The sequence below is a fragment of the Hermetia illucens genome, chromosome 2 (assembly GCF_905115235.1).
Source record: "Hermetia illucens chromosome 2, iHerIll2.2.curated.20191125, whole genome shotgun sequence".
NCBI classification, from domain to species: Eukaryota; Metazoa; Arthropoda; class Insecta; order Diptera; family Stratiomyidae; genus Hermetia; species Hermetia illucens.
The window spans coordinates 51,122,267-51,146,645 of record NC_051850.1 but is presented as its reverse complement, the minus strand read 5'-3'; the positions used below and the strand labels follow the sequence as shown (position 1 = coordinate 51,146,645).

Below are 24,379 nucleotides of genomic sequence, written 5' to 3'. Positions count from 1 at the left end.
CTGTTCCCTAAAGAAAATCTTAACCGGTTCAGCGTGCTTCCTGCCTGAAACCAGCGTATTTCTCTCCTATAGTTAACTTCTCGAAAAATAGCCAGCAGAAACGTTAAGCGTTCATTGGAGTCGACTATACCCAACTTTGGACTGAGGGGTTGTTTGGAAAAATACTAACTCTTAGTGATTAGATCAATTTGAAATTTTAATTTGGAGTCTGTAGTTAACTAGAATGAAGAATGCTTAGAAAGTTGTTTAGAACTATTTAACCAAGTATTTTTCGATCGGCGTCCTTAAAATTTTTGGTGCTACCTGTGTTTTTTTCTTTTCTTCAAAAATGACGGCTTTACGGTTTCTTCCCAGAACAGAGGCAACATCTACGAGCTGCTTCGGTTACGCTGCTCCCAGGGCAGAGGTGAGGCAGCATCTGACGATTTGCCTCTGTCCTGGTAACAAACCGTAAAGCCGTCACCGCCTGACATTTTTGTAAAGTTTGGGTGCTAAGCCCTAAACGAGGGGGTCCGTGGACCAAAAAAAGAGGGAGTAAGTTGCTCCCCATTTGGTTCGGTCCAGCATTAACTTGATGCGGACTTAGGACCCCAAAATTCACGAAAAAAATTCTTTTCTTCGTTAATATCCGTTTAAGACATCGTTAACTCGACTATGATTCGCGCAAGATAATACTAGGTGAATATGACATGACACTCTGGTTTATGGGAATTACTTATTGACAAAAAACACTTTGGGAGCGTAAGCGTGGCGCTCAGTAGTTCACTCCTCTTTTGTCACTCAATAGAACAATTTCTAAAGTTTTTCTGGTTCTCTTGAAATATGCAAATATAATCGCACGGTTTTATTTCAGTTTCATAAACATATCCTTAAATTTGGATTTTCATATTCAAGTGAATGCACTGAATAAAATAATTACCGAATTCGTCAACATACTCGAATGTATACATATAGTGTATATACGCTCACCTACTCTAGACTAGAATGAAAATTGTCACTCCTAATCTTAAAATAAATCGAAAAATGTTGTTATAATTAGGTCTACAATCTTATCGATGGCCATAACAACAATACAATGGCCTACAATAGTCTATTAACATTCATTCCTCATATTAAAGAATAAACAAGCTGATATCAACCAAAATGTTTACCTTCCTCTCTATAAAAGATTACAGCGATGGTGATGCATCCAAGTCGACAGTATGAAGTGACTTGAAGCCGTCCCAAGTGATATAGTTTTAACTCTGTTCTGTGCTCCAAATTATTAATCTGTGATTTAACGAGAAATAAGTGCTTTCAAAAATTGATTTCCAAAAGAATAAAATTAGCCTAAATGTTTTTTCCATCCAACGACACCATTCAAAATTTCACGGAAAAAACGAAGCATTTAGCGCAAAAGTGCTCTCACCAAATACAGCAGCATCTCCAGCATCAACAACACAATTGTCATAATCACAACCACGATAAAAGTACGACGGGAAACAAAAAAGATAAAGTTGATTATAGCAGTGATGGTAATGATGATGAAAACAACATTGGTTGTATCGGGTTCACCGGTGGTAGAGCCAACAGCGGTGGAGTTGAGAACGCCAAGGAAAGGAAGCCGAGCTTCACGTACTTTTGTGCATGCACGGGCGGTAGCTTAAGGGGATTAGCGAAAAAACATAAAGATGGTCAAGCCACTGTGAAGTGGTATGTGAAGGTAACTATCTAAGCTGTTTTAGTGATCTGTACTTTTTTTAGATAGTTTGGTCTGAGTGGAGTAGTTACTTTTGGTGCTCCGTTTGAAACTTGAATGAATTCCTAGAAATACGAAATTGATTTTATCTAAAAACTTGTTTGGGAGGTTGAGGCATTCCACTTGATTAACATTCCTTCTAGCAGGTGAATTGACCAGGGAGCAAGTGTCATTAAAACATCTACTGATTAAAAACAGGATGGAAAGATGTTTGTAATAAAATTCAAACGAGTGGAATAATAATTTGCAAAGATATGACTAGTGCGATTAGTAGCATTAACGGTGGAGATATGGCAAACATTTCCCATTACTTGGAAAATTGAGAAAAATTTGTCAACGTCCCCATATACACTTAATGTTCCTGTAACGGAAACTTGATTACTCCCAGTATGTTGCACTCATATTCATGATAAAGTAGAATATTTTAGAGTTCCATACTAGCCGCAAAAGAATGTCTGTAGCAGGAAGGGCATTATCAGCATTACACTACGACTGACAATCGGCATTATAAGCACTATATGATAACGCTGTATCAAGCCAGTTGGTCGGTCGAGAGACGAAGTCTCAGAGATTCAGTCAACCGAATAGAGAAATCGGAACTTATGTAAGGAGACGAAAATCTTGGCGAGAGAACCCAAAGCTGCTGCTGTTGTCCGCTAAGAAGGCTGATATGAAAGCCTTAGTAAGACTTTTCACAGGTCCTTAGTAAGACTTTTAGCAGGAAGCTGCAATTGCCTGACTTTCTCAGTCTTTGAAGTGTGTTATTCATATGATTTCCGTTGATACCTAAATGACCCCTACGCGCTATCGTTGCCAGTTCATCCTTCAGGAGAAATTTGCACTCGTCCTCCACTGTTCTGAGTCATGTTATTCTGGTGTGTCTTGTGCCTGTTGTATTTGGGTCTTGCACCAAGATGGATATCTATCAATATCGCGGGATAATATGATGTTGGAAGGCAAAATAAAGAATAAATAAACGGTTCGATAAAACAGCTAGCTGCCTCACCTAATATTAAGGGGCGGCATATAATTCCTTGAAATCGTATTGCCTATCTAAGATTCAATGTCCCTTTGTCCTCCCCAAAAACCATTATGTCAGTAAACTTTTAAGCAAGTCTAGAAAAGGCGCCTTGCTTACTACTTCGTATACGTCCCCCTCTTGCGAGGCTGTATATTGACACACCAATGTAAGTACGATTGGAGCAGAAATTAGCGAAGTTCTTCAGCAATGAAAAGCGGAGGCCTAAGTGATACAATTGCCGCGTCCGACTGAACTACCTCCGCGATCTAGACTTTTTCTGTCTGTAGACCCCAATCAGCTCAAAGAAACTCCGTGCCAACGGAGCGTCTTTTATTTCAGATGAAGGCATTAGAGCACTTCACGCTAACTGGAAATTTAGAGCGCCCAGGTTCTTTACTAACAATCGTTCCGATTACTACTGGAGGCATTATCAGTCTATAGTCAGTATGAATTTGTGATTACCCAACGAGCCATTCTTCATTTTTCTAGAATGGTTCATGCAACCGAAAGAAATCCTGGAAAGGCGGTTATTTTCACTGTACCCGGAAATCCTCAATGGCCATCACTCTTTATCACAAGAAAAGCAATCCTAATGCCGTACACTAACTGGCAGCGTTGATAAAAATAATGTGTTTGCTTTTGTTTGTTTTGATAGGCTGCCACTATATGATGCCTAGGCTCCGAAATACCCTTCATACCGATATCTGTTCAAATAAAGTTAATAATAGTATATTGCTATAATTTTTAGTTATTGGCTGCAAAATCAAAGTTCCTAGAAACAAATCGAAATGCAATAATGTAGGCTATAACATAGAGCATGATTATTCCAAGTTTGCTGGCAATCGCGATATTAAAGACAAAATTATAATAGGTCAAATTTGTCGCTTCTGTGCAAATTTAAGACTTTGGATGTCAGCCCGCGAAAGTGAATAATTCTCACATAGCATATGCATATATTATGTGCTAGATACTAATGAGACGGTTTCTCAACTTGTTTGTATCTGTTATAAGTTAATGCCTTCGAATTTGCGTATGAAGTTGACTATTGTCAATACAGTCTTTCCAGATCAAATTATTTGTATAAATGCCTTTTTAAAAAATAAAAGGAAATGGAATTTTAGCTATGTACACATGGAACTGTCATGCGCTCATGGTTCCTCACATAGGGAGACAAAAAATCGTTTATACTTGAAGCTGAAGCTTCCAGCTTCCTGACTTGTTTATAATTATAGCAGATTTATCTTAATTAAAAGATAAATGGTGGATTTTTTCAACTTTATTAACTGCTAATTCTCTGAGACAACTACTATTGTCACTTAAGTCAACGTTGTATGCAATGCGTTCGCACCGGAGCGGAAAAGTTGTCATTTGGGAGCGGTTAGTTTTGAAATCATTCTTGGCGCAATGAGAGTGTGGCTTTATTCTAGATTCTGCGTAACAACTTTTTCGTTTCGCCCCAAATGCGTCACATGGGAAGCCGACCTAAAACGCAAAAACACGAATTCCCCCAAAGTTGTCTGACGAATCGCAGAGAAAAATCGTTCTATCTCTGGAATTCCTCTATATTGTTTTCAATTATGCCTCGTTAAAGTGGATACTACGTCGCATACATGATCTTGTACCTTTGTTTGCATCTGTAAAAAAGGTTTTTGCTACATTTGGTCTGGTCCAATTTAACCTTTGGAAGAGGCTGGGTAATGAAAGCGGCAGAATTGGTATTTCTTTTCGAATTTCGACGAAGATCCCCTTAAGTCAAGAGAATGGTTGCCAAACGTTTAGTGAATATCCTGAAAAAAATGAGCTGCCGCCTTTTTAGTGCAAAACCATCTTCATTCGATGAGATTTACCGAAAAATTGGGAACATGAAACTTCACGAGCCTAATGTAGAAAAGGAAGAAAGACGCTTTCAAATTGTCTCTCAGCATCCTGCCCGCCGTCGACACAACCAATGTTTCTTGTGTAGCTCAAACAAAAACACCCAAGCCGAGAGTCAAGCAGAACCTCCACCCACAGAAGAAAGATTTGCGCTTGGTGGTACCAGAAGGATATATTCCATTGGGGGATAACTACAAGAAACATTGTAGTCAGCAAGGAACTATAAACTGCCCAGCTTTACCACGTAAATGAAGCAGTTCAACTGAAAAGACCAGAGCGACAAGGTTAAACCTGCTGCTTCACAACAACCCAATACCTGATGTTGCAAAAATGGTCAAGGGCGCAGTCCAAAAGTTCGATTGGAAGGTTCTTTACCATTCTTTCAGATATTTTTTAGATTTCGCGCCATCTTTTCCGTTCCCTGTGGAATCAAAACTAACCCAAACCTCTCTTCAACACAAGACCGGACAATTTTTTCGGATTGGGACCAATAAATTAATCGAAAGACGGGAACAGGTCGTGAGCATTAAGGGCAAATATAAAATTAATTAATTTATTGCTATAGTTATTGTTTTTATTCAAATACAACTCTTTGAAAAATCGCTACGAACAGTTGAGCTACCCAAGATGGAAATTTAGATGAATAAACTAATAATAATTTGAATCTGAAATAATAAAAAACTTTTAATAATTTGAATCTAAAATAATAAAAAACTTGTTGTTTCTATTTCGTTGGTGTAGATACTTATTTAGTCCTTGTTAGCACTGATGAAGGGAACAAGTGTTTCCCGAAATATCAGTAGTTCAAAGAATAAATATCTACGCCAACGAAATAGAAACAACAATTCGTTTTGAGAATGATGGGGTCCTAAGTCCGCATCAACATAATGCTGGACCGGACCAAACAACAAGTTTTTTTATTATTTCATATAATTAATCGTTGGAAACACCACCGTATTTTATTATGGTTGATTCATTGATCTGGATAATCTACCAGAAAAATAGGAAAATTTCGTTGATAATATTTATTAAATTACGTTCCTATACTACAAGAAAATCGATTCAATTTTACTAAAAAAAGTCATGAACTTTTTTGAAGACCCAATACATTTCTACTCTCCAGTCCTCAGAATATGCCGATACTATTATATAACAAAGTCCAGTCTTGCTCCTCTGCCTCTCCATATTGCTGACATTAAAAATAAGTGAAAGTGAATTTCAAACAAAGTGAGACAAAATTAGTTTAATTTGATAAAGGGGTTTATTTGCGTAAATCAATCTATTAATAGATGATAACTGGCATAGCTGTTTGTTTTACTTATGCTTGGGCTACTTCTAATTACCAACCGAGATAACGCTATGAAAATGGTGAGGACGCATGTGATACTACACAACATATGCCAACAGAACATGTTGTTAGAACTAAGTCATCTGATTTACTGGCATTCGCTTTTGATGTATGGCGTGTCCATTTCTGTAATAATTATGAACACTATCATATATATGTATCTTTCATAATGGTGGCTGCCACCCCTTGATATTCACATCTACTTCCATGATTATGGGATGGTCAATTAGCTAATGTTAGAGAATTCTCCACATCTTTTAGTTATCATCTCGCAATAACTTTATTGTATCTTATGAAGGTGTCCAGTTGACGCCTCGGCCTGATAAACGGATTATGAAATTTTATGGTCCATTGTTTCTTTTTCTGCAGGGTTGGCTAGCCAATAATTAACCACAACTGAGCTAGATTATACTCTTTTCTCTGACAATTCTTTTAAAAGAGTGGCTTGATAATCTCCTTTTTTTGGGATAGATTAGGTGAATGCATTTACGCATACAGTGTTGGACACTCGGTTCGGTACGTCGTCGGACTACCAACTAAACACCTCCCCATCGTCAGAGAGCAAGCCTAGAACCGTTTGTCACATTACTTTGGGTTAGTCCCCGAACTCTCCAGCCTTACGGAGCCTTCAAATCAACGGAAGGGAAGAGGAGGAAGGGAACTGTCAGTTCAAGGAACCCCCTGCCATCCGGCTCCTCCACCGGTCGAGTTCTATCTTCTTAGCAACGAGAAGGACCCGTACATAATGGACAACACGGACAACATACCTATCAGCATTCCTCAGCATCTCTTCGACAACGTTGTCTGGGGAGAGATCCCCTGTGTTTAAATAGAGCTGCTGACGAACCCCATTCCACCTTCCACAAGAAAAAAAAGTGTCGTGGGCGTCGTCCACAACTCCATTGCAAAACACACAATGTGCAGGTAAGACTGGTAACTTCCATGCCCACTTAAAAATTGGGTAAGAAAATAGTCAGTCTCACCATGGTTCCGATTCAACCACGCACCTAAGTTGCCGATAAGCTGCGCAGTTCTTCTGCCTCTAATTTCATTTTGCCACGAGAGCTGCAACTCGTTTAGAGTGCGTTGCCGTTCTTCGCGAGCAACCACCTTCCTTGGCTCATCTCCCTTGCGCTCCTTGCTTGACGCTTGACGCTCCTTAGCAAGAACGGCAACGGAGATCACTCCTGCGATCACCATCACGGCCGGTTCAAAGACAATGCGATACGCAGACGCCACCCGCAAAGCCCCCGTCTCTGTACTTGCGCGAGACGTTTACGATATATCTCTTTGTTAAGAGCGTCAGCCCATACCTCTGCGCCGTAGACAGGACAGACTCATCTTCGAATCAAGAGTCAACCCGAGGTACTTTACCGCTGATTTGGGAGGCAAGGAATTCTCTTTTTAGTCAGGATGACTACTTCGTTTTTTTCCAGTGCAAGATTGAAACCATGAGTAGTCATCCATCCGCTTACCCGTCGCATCAATATGTCGAGTCTGCTTTGCGCCTGTTCGACAGTGCGTCCAGCAACAAGCGCTGCGACATCATCTGCACAGCCGACCAGGCGCGACTCTTCTGGCATATCAAGTAAAAGTAGACTGTCATAGGTAGCGTTCCAGAGGTCCGGCCCTCGGATGGAACCCTATGCTACCCCCAACGTGACCTCCATTCTCCTTTGACCCTCTAGTGTTTCCTAGAGCAGGGAGCGGTTCCTTAGCTAGTCCCTCAATATCCGTAAGAGATAGTTCGGCACGTTGTCTAGTGTGCCTAAAATGTCTTTCCATCTTACGGAATTATAGACGTTTCTGACGTCAAGCGTTACGAGGAGCACCACCCGTCGAGTTCGGCGGCTATGTGGCTCTGCTCGTCGAACGGCGTCCACGACTTGCATGACAGCAATTATTGTGGATCTCCCTGCTCTAAAAGCAAACTGCCGGGAAGATGAATCTCCGGCAGCGCATATCGCTTCAGCGAGTCTACTTCTGATGAGATTTTCGAGCATTTTCCCAGCAGTGTCAAGCATACATAGTGGACGGTATGAAGACGGTAATTCGGGGTCGCCTTTCCCTTTATGGATCAGCGCAAGCCTCACCACCTTCCAACGAGCAGGGAAAATGCCCTCTTTCAGGCAAGCGTTGAATGCGCCGAGCAGTAGGTCTGGCCGGTGTTGGAATACCAGTTTGTATACCTCTGCTGGAATACCATCAGGTCCTGGCGCCTTCTTGCTTTTCATAGAGAGGACTGCCTGTTCCAACTCTTTTTTAGAGAAAAGTGAACAGTCCTCTGCGCTCCGCGCCGACGTCATCATCCCATACGGGGTGTGATAATCTCCTTAGGCTTCTCAGAAAGGCTTCTCATATACTTTCGTTATTCTTGTATGTTGTTGCCGTTTATTGAGTATTCAGAAACTGTTTTGAGGTGGAGGTTGCTTCTATAAAACTCTGGATTCATAATTTTACACTATTGCAAGAAGGCGTTCATACTTTTTCAGAAAGAGCAAATCGGTAAAATGTACAAATTATTGTTCTAAAAATACATCTCACCCATGCACGTGCGCTGTGATGTACTCTACTTCTCCGTGATGATCGTAACTGAACGAAATCAAACTACTTTTTACAACCCTGCTTCGATAGACTCCCATTTTTTTAAATTTTATGTAACACAAAACCTCATTAAAATTGGTTCACTGCCTGTCTTTCCGTCCGCTTATCGCACGCACTTTTCTTAGACCGATTGACACGAAATTTGGTGAGAAGGCGGGAACTGTAAACTGTGAGACCATACACAGAAGGCGAGGATGTGTCATTTATAAAACGATTATTTCTTCCACGGACCTATTCTCAGCAACTACCCAGCCAAAAAATCTGCAAAAATTATAAAGCCTCATGAGTCCTCAAAATACCCTCCATACCGATATCTGCTCAATTAAAATTAAAATACATAGTATATTACCTCGTTTTCGGAAAATTGACTATAAATCCCCCTTAAGTTTAGTATAGTAAAGAGTATCGTTTGATGTTCCGTGCGAATTTACTGCAACCCAAAACACTGAATATCAAAATCATACTAAACTGAGTAGAGTAGAGCAACGAACAAATGGAACAGTTCTGCGATCAAATATACTTACACAAGAAATACACAAAACCTTACATACGTGGAGCTTTCGACTTGTTTTAGTTTGTACTTACAGTGAATTTAAAATGTGTCAGATTTGGTCAACCCTTTACAAGTTCTTATCTTATTCCACAGTTCAGCAATAAATGTATCGTAGAAATTTTCCTTTTTGAAAAGAAAGCCCCATTTCTCTTCTCAGAAAACAATGTTCAAGGAAGTGATCTACTGTTTCTCTTGGGAGAATATCAATCAAGGAATTTTTACCCCCGGGTTGGTTTTGCTGCCTAATTTTCACCCCAGGCCCGAATTTTTTCTATAAAGTCCTGCTCATATAATACCATTAGTAAAGACTTCTATTTTTCCAAGTGTTTTCGTTAAAAAACAAAATCCCACAAAAATATGCCACTAAAAATGTTTGTAGTTCAAAATGAGCCAATTTTTATTTTTCTTACCATTTCAACTTGGCAAGTTTTATCTTCTTGTAGCCATTTACTTTCAAATTTATGCAGCTCAGGCTAGGAATAATTTCCATGCACAACATTTGCATTGACTTGAATCTTTTTCATAGAACCAACCATATTAAATTATTTCAATGAAATTAAATCATTCAAGCAAGTGTGTCCTTGAGATTTGTACAAAAGGTAGATGTTATTCTCAGGTAATCATATCATTATGAATTTTGTTGGAAAAAAAATTTATATTTTCTATCTTGCGCAACCAAGTGGCAGAAAATTATATCCATGATAAAGAATCCGTCAACCGTCCATATAAACATACCTCCTACATTGAAAAGCACTCAACCATATTCGCTTGACCCCAAAAGAAGTTCAATTGCTAGCCTTTACCTTAAAGCAATTGAATACAATACATACATATGTACTTTCTGCATCTATAGTACACCGGCATGTTTCCACTCAAGACGCAATTATATGTGAGACTTTATACTAAAATCTTCTTCATATTGGCTCTCCCGAAAGATACAAGACAAAAGACAAAATTTCTTGTGGATAAAAACGTCGCCGTTTCCGCAACAAGTATCTTGAAAATGCTTCAGTGATTTTGGTTACAGACTTCTACGTATTTATCGCTAGATGTTCAGAATATATTTAAATGCAAACCAGTTCAAAAAACATGTTTTTGATTAATGGATAAGGCATTTGAAAAGTTGCCAGATAAATTATAGAATATTTGTATTCCTTTAAACATGTGAAATGTTTAACCAAAGGAAACAACATAAACAAATACTTTGTCGAATGGGCTTGAAACCGGCTTAACTTCTAGGTTACTCGGTTATTGGAAACGATTAAAAGAGATAAAAATTGGAGCACCAACATCCTGCCGCAGGGGAGAGAACCTTCAAAAGGTCAGAACCAAAGCTTTCAACCGACATCGGCGAAATCCTCGCTCAAATTAAAAAAACACTCTTTGGCACATTCCAAAAATCAACCTTAGTCTGTGTTCGATAGGCAAGTCACAGTCAGTAAGTCTATTCTTATACGGAGCACCAAGCCACCAAAAATTCGCTGCACTAGCTCTAAAGTCGTTAAAAATATGTCAACTGCCACTGTGGCCACTTCATAGCTAAAAAGCAGCATGGACTCAAATGTATGTCTGGTGACACCAGTGGTGGTCTATTGCCGCGAATTTACTTGATTTGACCAGCTTGTGGTCAAATATCTAAATTCTCGGCACGAATTGCATCTTAACTACATCAATTTTTCTATAGACTTCGATGCACTAGATTGCAAGATACTTTAGTCCTCAATCAACTATTAAATGGCTCGGTTATCTAACCGACCCTGCAGAGCAACTTTCGATAGCCACATATCCCGTTGCTTTCCCGCTTCGTCCCACAGAGCAGGAATCTTTCTCTCGGGCTTTTCCCTGATTCTAAGATAATATCGGTATTTCCACTCCCTGATTCCGAAATCATATTGGTCTTTCCACTCCCTAATTTCGAGACCATGGCGGCGTTAGTTACTTCCCTCTATACAGCTTGTTGCTTCGGACTACTTTTCCTACAATAAATGATGCATTATCTACATTTCTTATTTTCTTCTCCCTTTGAAAAATATTTATTCTTAGGGTAGTTTTGCTTATTATCGTCTACAAATAAAAAAGCAAATTTTGATCTACGAAGGAGAACTTAGAATACATCATTGGATACCACAGTAATAAAAAATTATATAATTTTCAGGGTTACGCACGAATAAGGATTAATCAGTTGGAAGATTTCCGTCCTCGTCTTGATTGTCAAATTACATCGCATCTTGGGGTATGATTTTCTGCAGGCAGTGATTCCAGTTGTCATTTCTCAATCATATAATTGTTGACACTTTTAGCTTTCCGAATAGTTTGTACATCTCTCATCATTAACTCTTGTCCTCCTACTCGCATTGCTCCAGAATTTTCCTAAAGACCCGCCTTTCGTACATATTCAATAAGCGAGGAGATGCTTACTGAGGGTCCATGTCTCATATCCGTTACATAGTGCGGATCTCAATATCGGAATGAAGGAATACATATGGATGTATTGTCAGCATTCCGGCTGGGCATAATTTACTTACTAGACATGTCTTCATAATGTACTCTTTCTGCAACGAGGAAGCAGGATCCCAATGAATGTCCCACCTATCGGCATCCGATTTTTGGTGCTTATGTAGTAAAAAGACGTAGTATGTTAATCAGATGTCGAACGAGGGAAAGTTTGGAAAAGAAAAGAAAAAAAGCTAAGTCGGATAATAAATATCCCCTTTCCCTAACCTCAAGCAACGCTGTCTTGTTGTGACTTGTGGTACTGTTAATGTCATTGTCATTTTTACTAAACATTCTAATTTTACTGAGATGCCAAAGCTCAGCATTATTTGGTGTAATGCGATCAACGATCAACGCTGGGCTTGCTTGAACTGTTGAGGAGCGCCAGTAAGTTTAATTCTGATCATCTGACAAAACTTCCTCCATTCGATTCTCTTGGGATTCCCGACAGCTGGGCTCCGAGAAGTATCCCTGATCAGATAATTTCCAGTTCTCTGCCCTGACAGTTCCAATGTCAGTTAGTAGAGTTATATCAAGAACTCCCTGCAAACGGTCATAATTCCCCAAGCTGGGAAGGATGAAAGCTTTTGTACTGCTGTTATTATACAGCGATAAGTTTGTGCTAACAATAAAGTCGTTGTTGATTTCCCAACTGCCCCAAAACATACGCCGCGCGTTAGTATCGCAGCCTATCAACAAGTTGGCTTTCCCCCAATGCAATTATAGTCGTCAGATGTTCCAATTCTTTCGACAATGCTAATCGATCGTGAAGGGTGAGGTTACGCCCTTAAAAAGTGTGAGGTTATCCCCTGAAAAAGATCCTTAAAGTGTTGTTTTTAGATAATATCATGATTGATTTTGGATTTTCAATCCAAATCCCAAAGGATGAGAGGATGGGAAGAAGCGAAAACCCCCCCTCTAATTCCATTGAAAAAGCCTCAAAGTGGGGCTATTTTGATATCTTTATGGTAGGAATTTTTTTCTGTCTTAAATATTCTTACAATTACATGGTTCAAAACGATGTCGAAGATGCTTCTTCAAGGCTTTCCATAGGCCCGGTACTGACTAAACGGGCTGATCGGTGACAGGTGACGAGCTTTCTCGGGGTTGATTTTCTTAGGTCTTCGACCTTTGATTTATTTGGGATACTTTCTACATACAAGAATAGTTGTTAGTCGCAAGACCCTCAAATAGGCTCCAACGGATTCCACAATATGACAGTTTTCTGAAATTTAGAAATTAATTTAAATTTAGTGCTCTAGCCACTCAACTATCCGGACACTCTTCTTAAATAAGCCCTTATTATAACGAACGCAGAATGCGTTCTAAGAGGAAAGTCAGATCGTCGATCTTCATTTCCCCCAACAGCTCCTTGGCGACGTTGATTGTGTCCCAATCATCGTCCGATTTCGAGGTGTGAAAGACTTTGACCTTTGCGTTTCTCATTACCAACTGCACCCTGTTCGCCTTTTCCAGTGCCCACAAGCACTTTCCAATTATGCGGAATATGCTCTTTTCCTCTGGGCTTCCTCATCTCTCACCACTTAGCCGTTCATGAGATATGGAATTCTTTAAAGGAACAGCTATTGGACAAGCTTGCTCTTATACGTATCGTATTATTTGTACAACTTAATTCGGCCCATTTCTAAAAGATGGTTCTAGATGCTATACATAGGTTGGCGGCGACAGATGACTTTTGTTGTATCGTGAAGCATCAACATTTGTCAACTAAATAATGCTTAGAAATCTGAGTTATGCACAACATCTTCATTTTGTGTAAAACAAAACCTTCTGTCTGTCTATCACACGCACTTTTCTCCAAAACGGCTAAACCAATCCGTACGAAATTTGGTGGATAGATGGGAACTATGAAATCTCACGCATGTAATTTCGGTGAAGTTTAAAGGGGGTGCTCCCCATACATGCAAAAGGGGTATTTTAATTTTTTTTCACCGTATATAGTTGTGTGGAGTATCAAATGAAAGGTCTCGGTTAGTACTTTCCCAATCTGATATTAGTTTCGACGTAAATTGTAAAGTGCGCGACTTGTTTATTATGTTGAAAATATCGAAAATATTCAATTTCATGCGGGAATCTCATTTGGCTCCAACCAGACCTCACCCCCATCGGCAACCATTTGTTTCGATCTATGCAAAACGCTTTGACTAGAATAGGTTTCATTTCAGAAAAGGAAATCAAAAATTAGCTCGCTTCATTTTTGACTTCAAAAAATGAAAGTTTCTTCCACAACAGAATTCATAAATTGCCACAACAACGGGGAAAGTAGTGGCTAACAATGGAAAATACTTCGGGGCTTCGTCAACCATATGCGAGCAGTAGGTCACGTCGTATAGACTAATCTTGAGCTGCGTACCCTTCCAGGCGTCGTGAATGTTAGGGACGCACTGAGAAAATTCCTCGAGAACTGGCCCTCACACTGCCTAGGAGAAGTCAAAGCAGACGATATATCACCCCAGTTTCCCGATACTGTCTAGCATAATGACCGGCTCCGACAGCCTGACTTCAAAGGTATGGACTACCTCCGCCGCCAGTTTGCTGCTAATAGAATCGCCAGCGCCATCTAAACGTTGCTTTGCGTCCGAGCCCTTGTAAACTCTCCTCCCCTGCAAACTGCACTTCCTTGCAAACTCTACTACCTTGCGAACTCTTCTCTCTTACAAACTCTGCTTCCTTTGATTTTCTTCTTGACTTCGTCATGAAATCGAATGCATTTGACAGTAAGATTTTACCGTTTAATATAATTTTCATTAACAATCTCGTAATATTTAACGAGGTCTTTTTCGCCCCACCCGACGATAGTATCGGCCTCGTTATTTTTCGCAATCTTGTTCAAAATATAGATCGGCTGTTACTGACTTTTGAGCAGGACTCCCCTTCTTCCTTGGTTTCAGGCAGCGACACTCTTGTCAATCCTCATTCCCCAGGGGAGACCAATTTCGTCGGCAACAGGGAACTATGGTTGAAAATCGCTAGTTCGTAAAAGACCTCGCTCTTTTTGCTTTTGGTTCCAGGACAAGGGTGTTGCCTGGTACCCGGCGTACTACCATCGTCGGCTACTGTCTATCGCGGATATCCTGAATTCGGATGAGCAATCGATTCCGGAATCACGTTACTTTGGATAAAAAAAGAATAATTTTTTCCCATAAAAGGAAGCATTCAGTGGAGAACTCAGCAGATTTTGGTTTTCAAATAAAAAGCTATAGAGAAGTTGCCTGAAAGGATTCGTAATTAAAATTCACGCTAAATTGAAAAAAAAATTAAAATGCAAGTGAGACATTAAAGAACTTAGGAATGCTGGTGGAATTTTCGTAACGCTCTTTTACTTTCAAACCCATTGTATAATTTCATTTCTGAACCTTTTTAATGAGCGCTTCCTTCAACACTAAATCACTGAATAAAAAGCCAGAAGAACCTAAAAATAAACAGACACTCAAGAAGTCTACCTCCTGGTAACTTCCCCTCGAAGGTATTCATTATATTTTTCCATTTGTAAGATGATCAACTCAGAATAATATTTTGAAATCTCTACAGAACGACAAACTTCATTAGTGGGTTCAGCCATGCGACAATGTCAACTACTATGCCCATTCTTCGGTTGAATCTCTGTGCCAGTGCTCAAGGCGTATTATGCAGAATGACTTATTATTTAATTCACTTCTTGAGCTTTCGGACTTCCCCTTTGGCCGGTAATTGACATATTATGGCATTCTTCGCTTCCAACTACTATTTTTCTTTGGAAAACAAAAATCTTTTATTATCAAACAACGTAATCGCAAAGCCGATTGTGAAGATACTCGTGAATTGTATTCTTTCGCAATTTTAGATATTGTTTATTTAAGATGCCCGTCTCGGTTAGAAAGTACACAGTATTACAGCAATAGAGGATGCCTCTAATGAACTAGCAAAGTTCAGTGGTCTTTTAATTAGATAATTGATAGATTCCGACCGATGTGACTGAGGAAAACAGAAAAACGCCATTATTCGTGCTGTTAGTATTTATCTGTCGTCAAGTTTGATGATGTTTTAATGAAGCCGTCTCTTATATAAGAACGAAACGTGGAATTTCGTCCCCATTTGTTGCATCTTAGTCAACCAACGCCACAATGGCGACAGGCAACTTTCAAATAATTCACCAAATGATATACATTTCCTGTGCATCCATCAAACAAAGCCTATGTCTCTCACTTTAATATGCAAATACAATATTTGACTGCGATTTTTTTATGCAGATACTTCCATAAACAACAGAAATTATGATAATCACCTTCGTTTATCTCTCAAATATTTACATCAGCATTTCTGAATAGTATTCGAAAAAAACTCGTATTTGTAAACACTAGAGAGGAACAGTAGTGCAGATAAGTTTCTAAATATTTTTGCATTATTCCCGGGCCTACGTATTTCTCAATATTCGTGCAATTTTCTTAAATTATTTTCTATTTCCATTGTGCATGATAATGAGACCCTGCCAGAAAATATATTCAAAGTAGAAGAAATAAAAAAATAGATTTTTTCTTCGGTAAAAAGATCCTGAGATCAGCTCTGTTTTCTTAAAAATTCTTTCATCTTTTAGACGTCAGATGCCTGGTTTTGAGATATTAGAAGTGTGAATAATGTGCTTTTATTACATTCATTTATGCTATATACAAAATTAAAACAAAGAATTTTATTTTAGAAATCTGATACCTTTCTCCATTGTTTCCATCCATTTCAAAATAAAGTTTTCGATAATGGTCTATTAGATCAATTCAAAGGATGATTGATTCTTCCCATTGTGCCTAAATGATTGATTGAACAAATGGTGAATGCCAGCGAAAAGAGTATAATTTATTTTTTGCCGGGCAGATTATGTGTAAGCACAAGTGACAAGAAAAAGGAATACCATATATAAATGTGTACTGACATATTCCATATTGTATGGAAGTCTCTGATTTCAGAAAGACTGAGTTTTGAAAAATGGTCCTTGAGGAAAGGCTATTTTTTATTTGGTGCCGATTGTCCGTATTCTGTCGTAGCGGCTGCAAATATTGAAAATCATATGTTATAAAAACTCAACTTTATTTCCTCTTCCTTTAGGTAAACTAATTCAGCAATTGATCGAACAAAAATTATTTTAGGGTTACGTAAGACTCTTTTTCTTTGTTCGTTTGTTTCTTCTGCATGTTTCGAAATTCTATTGCTACCGAAAAGTCAGGAACCCTTCGAACATGAACATCGCGGCTAACACCTTTGGCTATCCAAAAAGGGTTTATGATTGGTTTCTGGAATGTAGGCACACTCCTCAACAACACCGACTTTAAGATGTCACGGATCAACGATGCGCATGTACTCAGTACCCCGCTGCTCAATCTCAAGCGCCTGATCCTCAACAAAAATGAGGAGATTATCCGCGAAAGCAACGCATTCAATCACCGAACTAAACTCACCCAACAATTCAGCCATAATCAGGTTCCATATAAATGGATCCATAGTTAATACCTTTGGGCAGCCGCCCTTCACATAAACCCACACACGCTCGTTGACACCTTGGATAAATGCTTTCCTACCATTGATGTAGCTCTTCCACAGGGGTAGCTCCTGATAGCCACACTCATAAGGTTTCGGCAACACAGATAACCAACTTAGGTAGTTAAATTCGTCTTTGAAATCTACAAAGATTCCAAGGAAGTATTTGTCAACGAACAACAACGTTTTTCTCTTGCATTAAAACGTCATTGTCGGACTTACCAGTTCGGAAGCTGTACTGCCATTCTGACGCTAGATTGGTGTTTTCATTCCCAGTCGCTGGACCATAATCCTCTTCAGGACCGTGAGAAAAGATGCGGTACTGTACGAGCGAGGATTACTCTTATCTTTTTATGGTGACTTCAAGACACAACAATTCTGGCAGTCTTCCAGAATGGAGGAACTCCCCCTCCTGTAAACTCATTCATATAGAAACTGTACATGAGATGGGATGGCCCGCCAGTCATCCTATCCCAGTCAGATTTCTTCCGACATTGCAAAGAATCAGCGCGATCGCCAGGAGACACTGTAAGCTCGGATCTCGGAAACATTTCATTTAGCAGGGCACCAACACTATCACGATTACGAAACGCCCCGAGTCTTCTTCCTTCGATTGCCTCAACATCTATTTATAACACCATATACTTCGCCTGTAAGTGTGTCTAACTTGGTCAATATCAACAAGGGGACGCTTTAGAATTTCTTTGTCAGGCGAAGAATTTCCTTGCAACTACTGCGAAGAGCATTCGTCCACCACGTGACATGGTTAAGGGCCATTCATTCGGAATTCCTCAGCGTGTTATTATTGACAATATACATGCGCTTATTCAACAACTCAACTTTTTCATCTATTGACAGAAGCATATAATCAGAGAAGGGAAAATGGTCGGCTAACTCCCTTATCCGGGTAATATATTCTGCATAGTTACACCACAGGATATATTCCAACGAATCGACTTGAGTGGTTGATTAACACTAACATTCACAACTCTTTTGACCAGCATGACCTTAATAGGAGTATGATGGCTACCTATCCAACAATTTCCATGACTAGACAAACAACTTTGCTGTAACATCTACAAATATAAAGTCAATATTACTGACACCCCGGAAGCTACCAAAAGTATAAACATTTGACGGGTCATTTAAGCGGACCCAGCAGATTCAATGGCGCATGTGCTTTTATCTCTGATGTTGAAGAAGCTACCAGCCACAACCAAAGAGAGCGTTACAAAACCTGACTGACTGCGGAAATGGCGAGAGCTCTGGTGATCACTGCGAGCGAGGGTAAGCGCGACGTGGTAGAGCTCTATTGTGGTAGAAAAATGTGAAAAGTGCAACGTAGTGTACGCCGTGACAAAAGAAATTCCATCAATGGCTTGGTGAGTGAAGCAGAAACTGTTGCTAACAGCAATCATTTCGCTACGGAATAACGTATCACAAACGAGCTTGCGGGTGATTGTAAGCCTTTCTGTCTGTCAGGGACGTTAACAATAAATTTCTCGACAACGATAATGAGTAGCTGAAAGGGTGAAAAGAGCATTGGTCTGCAATTCTCAACCGTATAACATTCGGTGAAGATCCACCTTTTGTGGATGATATGAAAAGTCATTGAAGTCGGCGGATACGGTCTGCTCCTCCAAACACAAGCGAAATTATCTTTACTTTCATTGCACTTAAATGAAGTCAAGTCACCGGTCTTAACGGTCTCCCTGCGAAACATTTCCGTGCAGCGCTTGCAGTGTCTGCAGAGTTGTTACTTCCACTCATTCGAGGAACTTCTTAGAAGCTTGATCGACAGAGAGGGCATTGCTTTCCGTTTTAGATCCTCCTGTACCGACATTGACAGATTATTGTGAACCAATGTGCGGAGTTTAGATCACTGCTCCATCTGGCTTTAATCTTTGGGCAGTGTGTACCAGCTACACAAGAGGAACATTCCGTTGAAAATGATAGCTATTATCAGAGCGATTAGCATATGATGTTACAAAACGCCACGCGCTTCAGCGAGGTAAATTTTTTGAGAAACTTCAAGTCCAAATCGGAGTCCGCCAGAGTTTCATTTTCTCCCCGATGCCATTTCTTCTCGTCATCTGTAATGATCTTCATACTGTTTTGGCTGGGGGACGTAGAGGAGCCAAATAGCCTTTCGTATCTGCTTGTTCTCTTCTCACCGAGTCTTGGGCTGTGACAAAATGGCTCTGAAATTGGAAGAGACAAGCAGAGTCGGAGTGAAGAAAAATACCGACAAAACCAAGCCAAGTGTGGCGAGGAGCAGAACAGCTAAGGCGCCAAACAATTTGCATGATTTGATATCATTCGACACATTAACAGCATTAAGTCTAACTTCGCTGTTTTGCCAAAAATTTGAACAACTATCTCAACACCACCAACCAACAGCAAGTGTTCTCTTTATGTTACTATATGGGAGCAGTACATGTAAAGTGACCACTACTGTTGCTCAAAACTGTCTCCCCGGGACCGGGATGATAATAAATGAAAAACTTGGAATAAATTCGAATGATACCTCTTAGAAACGCTGAAATTGTGGTTCTGATTTTTTGTTGTAAGATAGAAAAGTGTACTTTTGAGACTATCTTTTGGTTTCAGTGTTGAAGAAGGCAACCCTCTCAATAGTTTTAACCCCTCATTGAAAAATCTCACTTTAGTTTTTCTCTTCACAGAGAAGATTGGATCGACATCTTTCTCCTGGGTCAAGAGTTTTCAAAATATTAACATCGAATTACATTGGGGTTTATGGGTCACTGTTCATATTTTGGGCGAAAATACCGTTGACTTAGCCCTTTTTTTCTACTGCAAAACAAGCACCACTCTTGATCAGTCATGAATTCTTGTGGGAAGCAAATTTGCCAATTTCATGACCTTCTTTAAGGGGACGCGATTTCATACCTTCTGAATAGCAGTTTCTTACTCGTGAGCATAGTTGACTTCATGTTCATGGTCAAAATACGCAGCGACAATACCTGAAACCCTTCTATGGGGCTAAGTCAAATTCAGGACAATAATATTGTAGTTTAAAAACCACTTTTTCCTACTCGACGAAGCATGCACTAATGCATTGTTTTGCCTGCACACCACATCTTGCAGTCCAGGGTTTTGTGGTTAGAAGCTTGGCAAGCCAACAGCTGTCCGAATGATGAAAGAACAACCTCTTAAGATTCGTTTGTAAAAGTAACGAGGATTGTTCTTAGGTCATGTCAGTAATTTGTCAAACTATTGAGCCTATCCAGTCTAGTTACACTGTCATTCCCCTATAATACATATGCCAGCGTTTTTGTTCTAACCAAGGACAATATTTATGCAGAAATGTTCACCCCAGACCTCGAAAACTTTCATCCCGGCCCAGGGTCCGAATTCTGTCCGAATTGCTGCTATGTGATGGCGCATCATCATCCTGTAAAATTCACAAAGTGTTTTCCCACAAATTTAATAATTTTTCTGTCTAAGATAAGCGCGTGATGCATCATTATCCACTATGATTTAAAATAAGCCGATACGATTCTGTTTCTAGAGAAAACTCGTGCATATTGGAGCGAACGAACGAATTAAGGCAAACTGATCGTGCCCATATTTGGTAGTTATGAGAGAAAGATATCTAAAAGGTCTATAAAAAACTTGCCCTATTTTGGCAGAAAGTATACTAAATTGGTTCCCTCCGATAACTATAATTCAAGCAACCAAGGTGGCAATATGAACCAATTTTTTTTTAACCGTAAGGATGAAATGAGGTCAATAGTTGTGCCTAGGAGTTTTTAATCACTAGTCATTGCAGCATGCCGTGAAGAAATGTATTCTTCTTTTACACCCTAATTAGGTGCCCTTTATAGTTTCCGACATACAAATAAAGTCTAACCTTTAAGAAACGCGCCCACTGGGAACGACACGATATGACACTTTTGGTAACATCCAGTGGACAGATTGACGCAGATTGGCCAACACCCACTGGGAACGACACGACAAAGTTTTGCCTAGTGTATATGTGAGGTGTGCATATTGAAAACACTATTATTAACTTATATGTGGCGTAGGCAAATGTCTCCAGGTGTCTCAAACAACAGACAGTTAAATGTCTGTTTCCGTACCAGACGAATGTCTGTCTCGTGTAAGTGACTGCTTCAAGCCTCTGTGTCAGATAAACATCTGTACTTGTGTCAGACAAATGCCTGTGCCTGCTTCAGACATCAGAAAGACACCAGACTGACAGATGTCTGCATCAGGCAAATATGTATATGTTTCAGACAAAATCCGATTTTGTCTGAAAAAAAATCGCATACAAATCGAAAACAAATTGAGGAAGAGTAATTATCGATTTTTCTCCACCCTTCCCTAGTCTGTTTTTGATTTTGATGCATTTTTGGTGATGTGACCTAAAACGCGCTATCAAAGCAACACTGGAACCGGCGGCAGAGAAGTTACTGGTTTGGTGATGAACACTAGCAAGCACTTTACAAGAAAACGAGGCATACAAACAACATATAGAGCGAAGGACGAAAAGGAAAAATGACAAAAATCTCCGATGACCAGTTAATAAAATATTAAGGAAAAAGAATCGGAACATTTTGATGAGGATTTAAAGAAAATTTAAGACAACATTGCGAGCAATAACAAGCCTGCATTTTATTGAAAAATCTGAGACGTGGATATCAATCCAAAACCACCCTTTGTGAAAGCAAAAACAGGAGAATCATTGGGAGCGAAAGTGAAACACATGGGAGATGGGCGTGTTATTTCAAGGAACTCCTCAACGCCTCGCATACAACTCAATCACCAAAACCTATGCGAGTTATCCTGGAGCATAGTATGAACTTTTAACCAGCAATATTGGAAGAAATAGTGTCAACCATCAAATGTGAAAAAATGAGCAAGGCACCAGATATTGATAACAACCCCGTTGAGCTCATTAAATCAGGCGGCCCATGGACCATTGAAGCTATTCATAATTTGGCCCTCTAAATGTTGGTTCTACATTTCGATTTCGCAAGAACGGTCAAAAAGTATGATATGCCCTATTCACAAAAAAGGTCACAAGTTGACATGCCACAATTGCAGAGACATCTTATTACTTTGTACGTCCTATAAAATCTTCACAAAAATACTAGAGAAAAGAATTCGCCTGTACACCGACAAGACAATTGGTGAACAATTGGTGAGGTTTTCGGAATGGGAGATCGGTAATGGACCAGTTATTTACGGACAAACAGCCATCGACGTCGATCAAATATTCGTTGCTTCCAAGCAAATATACAACAGTATTGAGCAAAATGTACTGTATGAAGAAATCCTTGGGAATTCTAGGAAAACTGGTAGATTCTACCGGGATGACAATGTCCCACGCAAGAGCGAAGATCAGAGTCAATAATAGCCTGACATATGTGTTTGAAACAAACGTCGAATTAAAGCAAGAAGATGGGCTGGTACAAAAATTACGCTATAAACATCATGCCGCGAGTTTTCAAATCAGCAAGGAGTTTTGTATAAACCTCGACAAAACATCAAACGAAGTTTGTATACGAATTAACGGAAATAAGATGAGGATTATGAGCCAAACGAGAAAAATGGCGCCCACCAGACAAAACCGATTGACGAGTGCAACTTGGAAAACGTAGACAAATTTATATACTTACGTGTACAGCAGATGGAAGATGGAAGATGGAAATGAAGTTGACGAAATTAAACGCCGAATTGAACTCGCAAACAGAGCCTTTTACTCGGTCCTGTGGATTTTAAAAGCTAGCGGTATACACAGGAAAGTAAAAACCTGTGCTACGCTACGGATGTGAAACATGAACCCTAATAAAAAGTTTCGAAAAACTGGTCAATACCTTCGGGACCCTAAGCAGAATAGTAGAAGGAGGAGTAAACGATCAATGGCGAATCAGATACAACCAGAAGTTGTACCAAATACTTGACGGCCCTGAACTTTCCAGATTAATGAAGCTTCGGAAGTTGCAATGGGCTGCTCACGCCCAGCGTATGGATGACACTCGGATACCTAAAAGTGTATTCCAAAGGAGGGCAGAAGGCCGAAGACCCCTAGGAAAACCTCGAAAGCACTGGGCACGTTCTGTTGACGAAGACAGCGCTTCACTGCTCGGATTTCGAAATTTGAAAACACAATCGCTTCGTCAAATTGGTTGGAGGAAGGATATTCTGAAGGCCAAAGCCCGAAATGCGCTCTAGAGTCTCGACGACGAAAGAACGATTTTCAAAAGCGCGGCGATCGTGCTCAGATCTTAAAAAATTAGGGATGCAGTCAGTCATGTTACTAATATTTTGGTATTCAATCAGAGTGAAACGATGGACACCACCTTGATATTCAATAGTAGTGGAACGATGGACACCTTAGCATTGTACATACGCTATCAAAGCCTTTTATCAAAATGTCAGTTCTTTCGAGCAAGCACATCGACCAGTGTCATCTGCCTGTGCGAATAAGGAATGGGTTAAGAACTTTGGAGAGATTTCGTTAACGACGATAAAGAAACCTGGGAAACTGAAGGAAGACGGGGCTCGACTCGAGATGGTTAAAATTCCATTGATCACAATGCAATTGAATGTGATAAATAACCATAAGACCCGCCTGGGCGAATAGGAGATGAGAGGGATGTCATATTACTCTATTTTTTTTTAAATTACATTAGTTCTTGAATTTTGAATTAGAATTTTTTGGAATGACTTTTTATGTCATTTAAGGTGATAAAAATACAATTTTAAAAAATTGATGGTTGGATTACAGCCTCTTTACCCTGTCCCACTCTGTGTTTCTATTCTATCAGTAGTTTGTATTTTTTTGATTGTTGAGTCCTGCACCATTAAGCCTAATCGAATTACGAGTATATTGGTATATAAATGTATTTATCATTCCAGAATTTTTAACAAATGATTTCCCCAAGTTCCCGGACTCTATTCACGATTTAAAAATACGAAAATCTAAAAATATTTGTGCGAAAATCTGGTTAAGAGTAATTAAGTATAAAAATAAAATAATTAGTTCATGTTTCCCAATAACATGCTATCATCAATGCTTAGGAATTTATCTGTTTTGAGTGCAAATGCCTATAAAAACTTCCGTTCCAGGCAACAATTTGTTTTGACTGTTTCTTCCACCTATCATCCTGTTAGTTATGCTGTTACGCACTATGTACGTGTCTTGGAAAACGGATTTCCACCAACACACTAAATTATAGTATGTACGAGTAC

The 24,379-nt window shown here is 39.6% G+C and overlaps 1 protein-coding gene across 8 annotated transcripts in view; it reads left to right on the top strand.

The window, feature by feature from the left end:
• Positions 1-24,379, top strand: part of LOC119648144 (ral guanine nucleotide dissociation stimulator-like 1) — a 132,256-nt gene that overhangs the window by 88,778 nt on the left and 19,099 nt on the right. For 6 of the 8 annotated variants that reach the window (XM_038049698.1, XM_038049696.1, XM_038049695.1 and 3 more), the window contains one exon: positions 1,169-1,702. The exons of the other annotated variants lie outside the window; for them this stretch is intronic. In XM_038049698.1, the coding sequence (XP_037905626.1) occupies positions 1,334-1,702 (369 nt within the window). In that variant the 5' untranslated portion in view covers positions 1,169-1,333. The remainder of the gene's footprint in view (positions 1-1,168; positions 1,703-24,379) is intronic. 8 annotated transcript variants of the gene reach the window in all.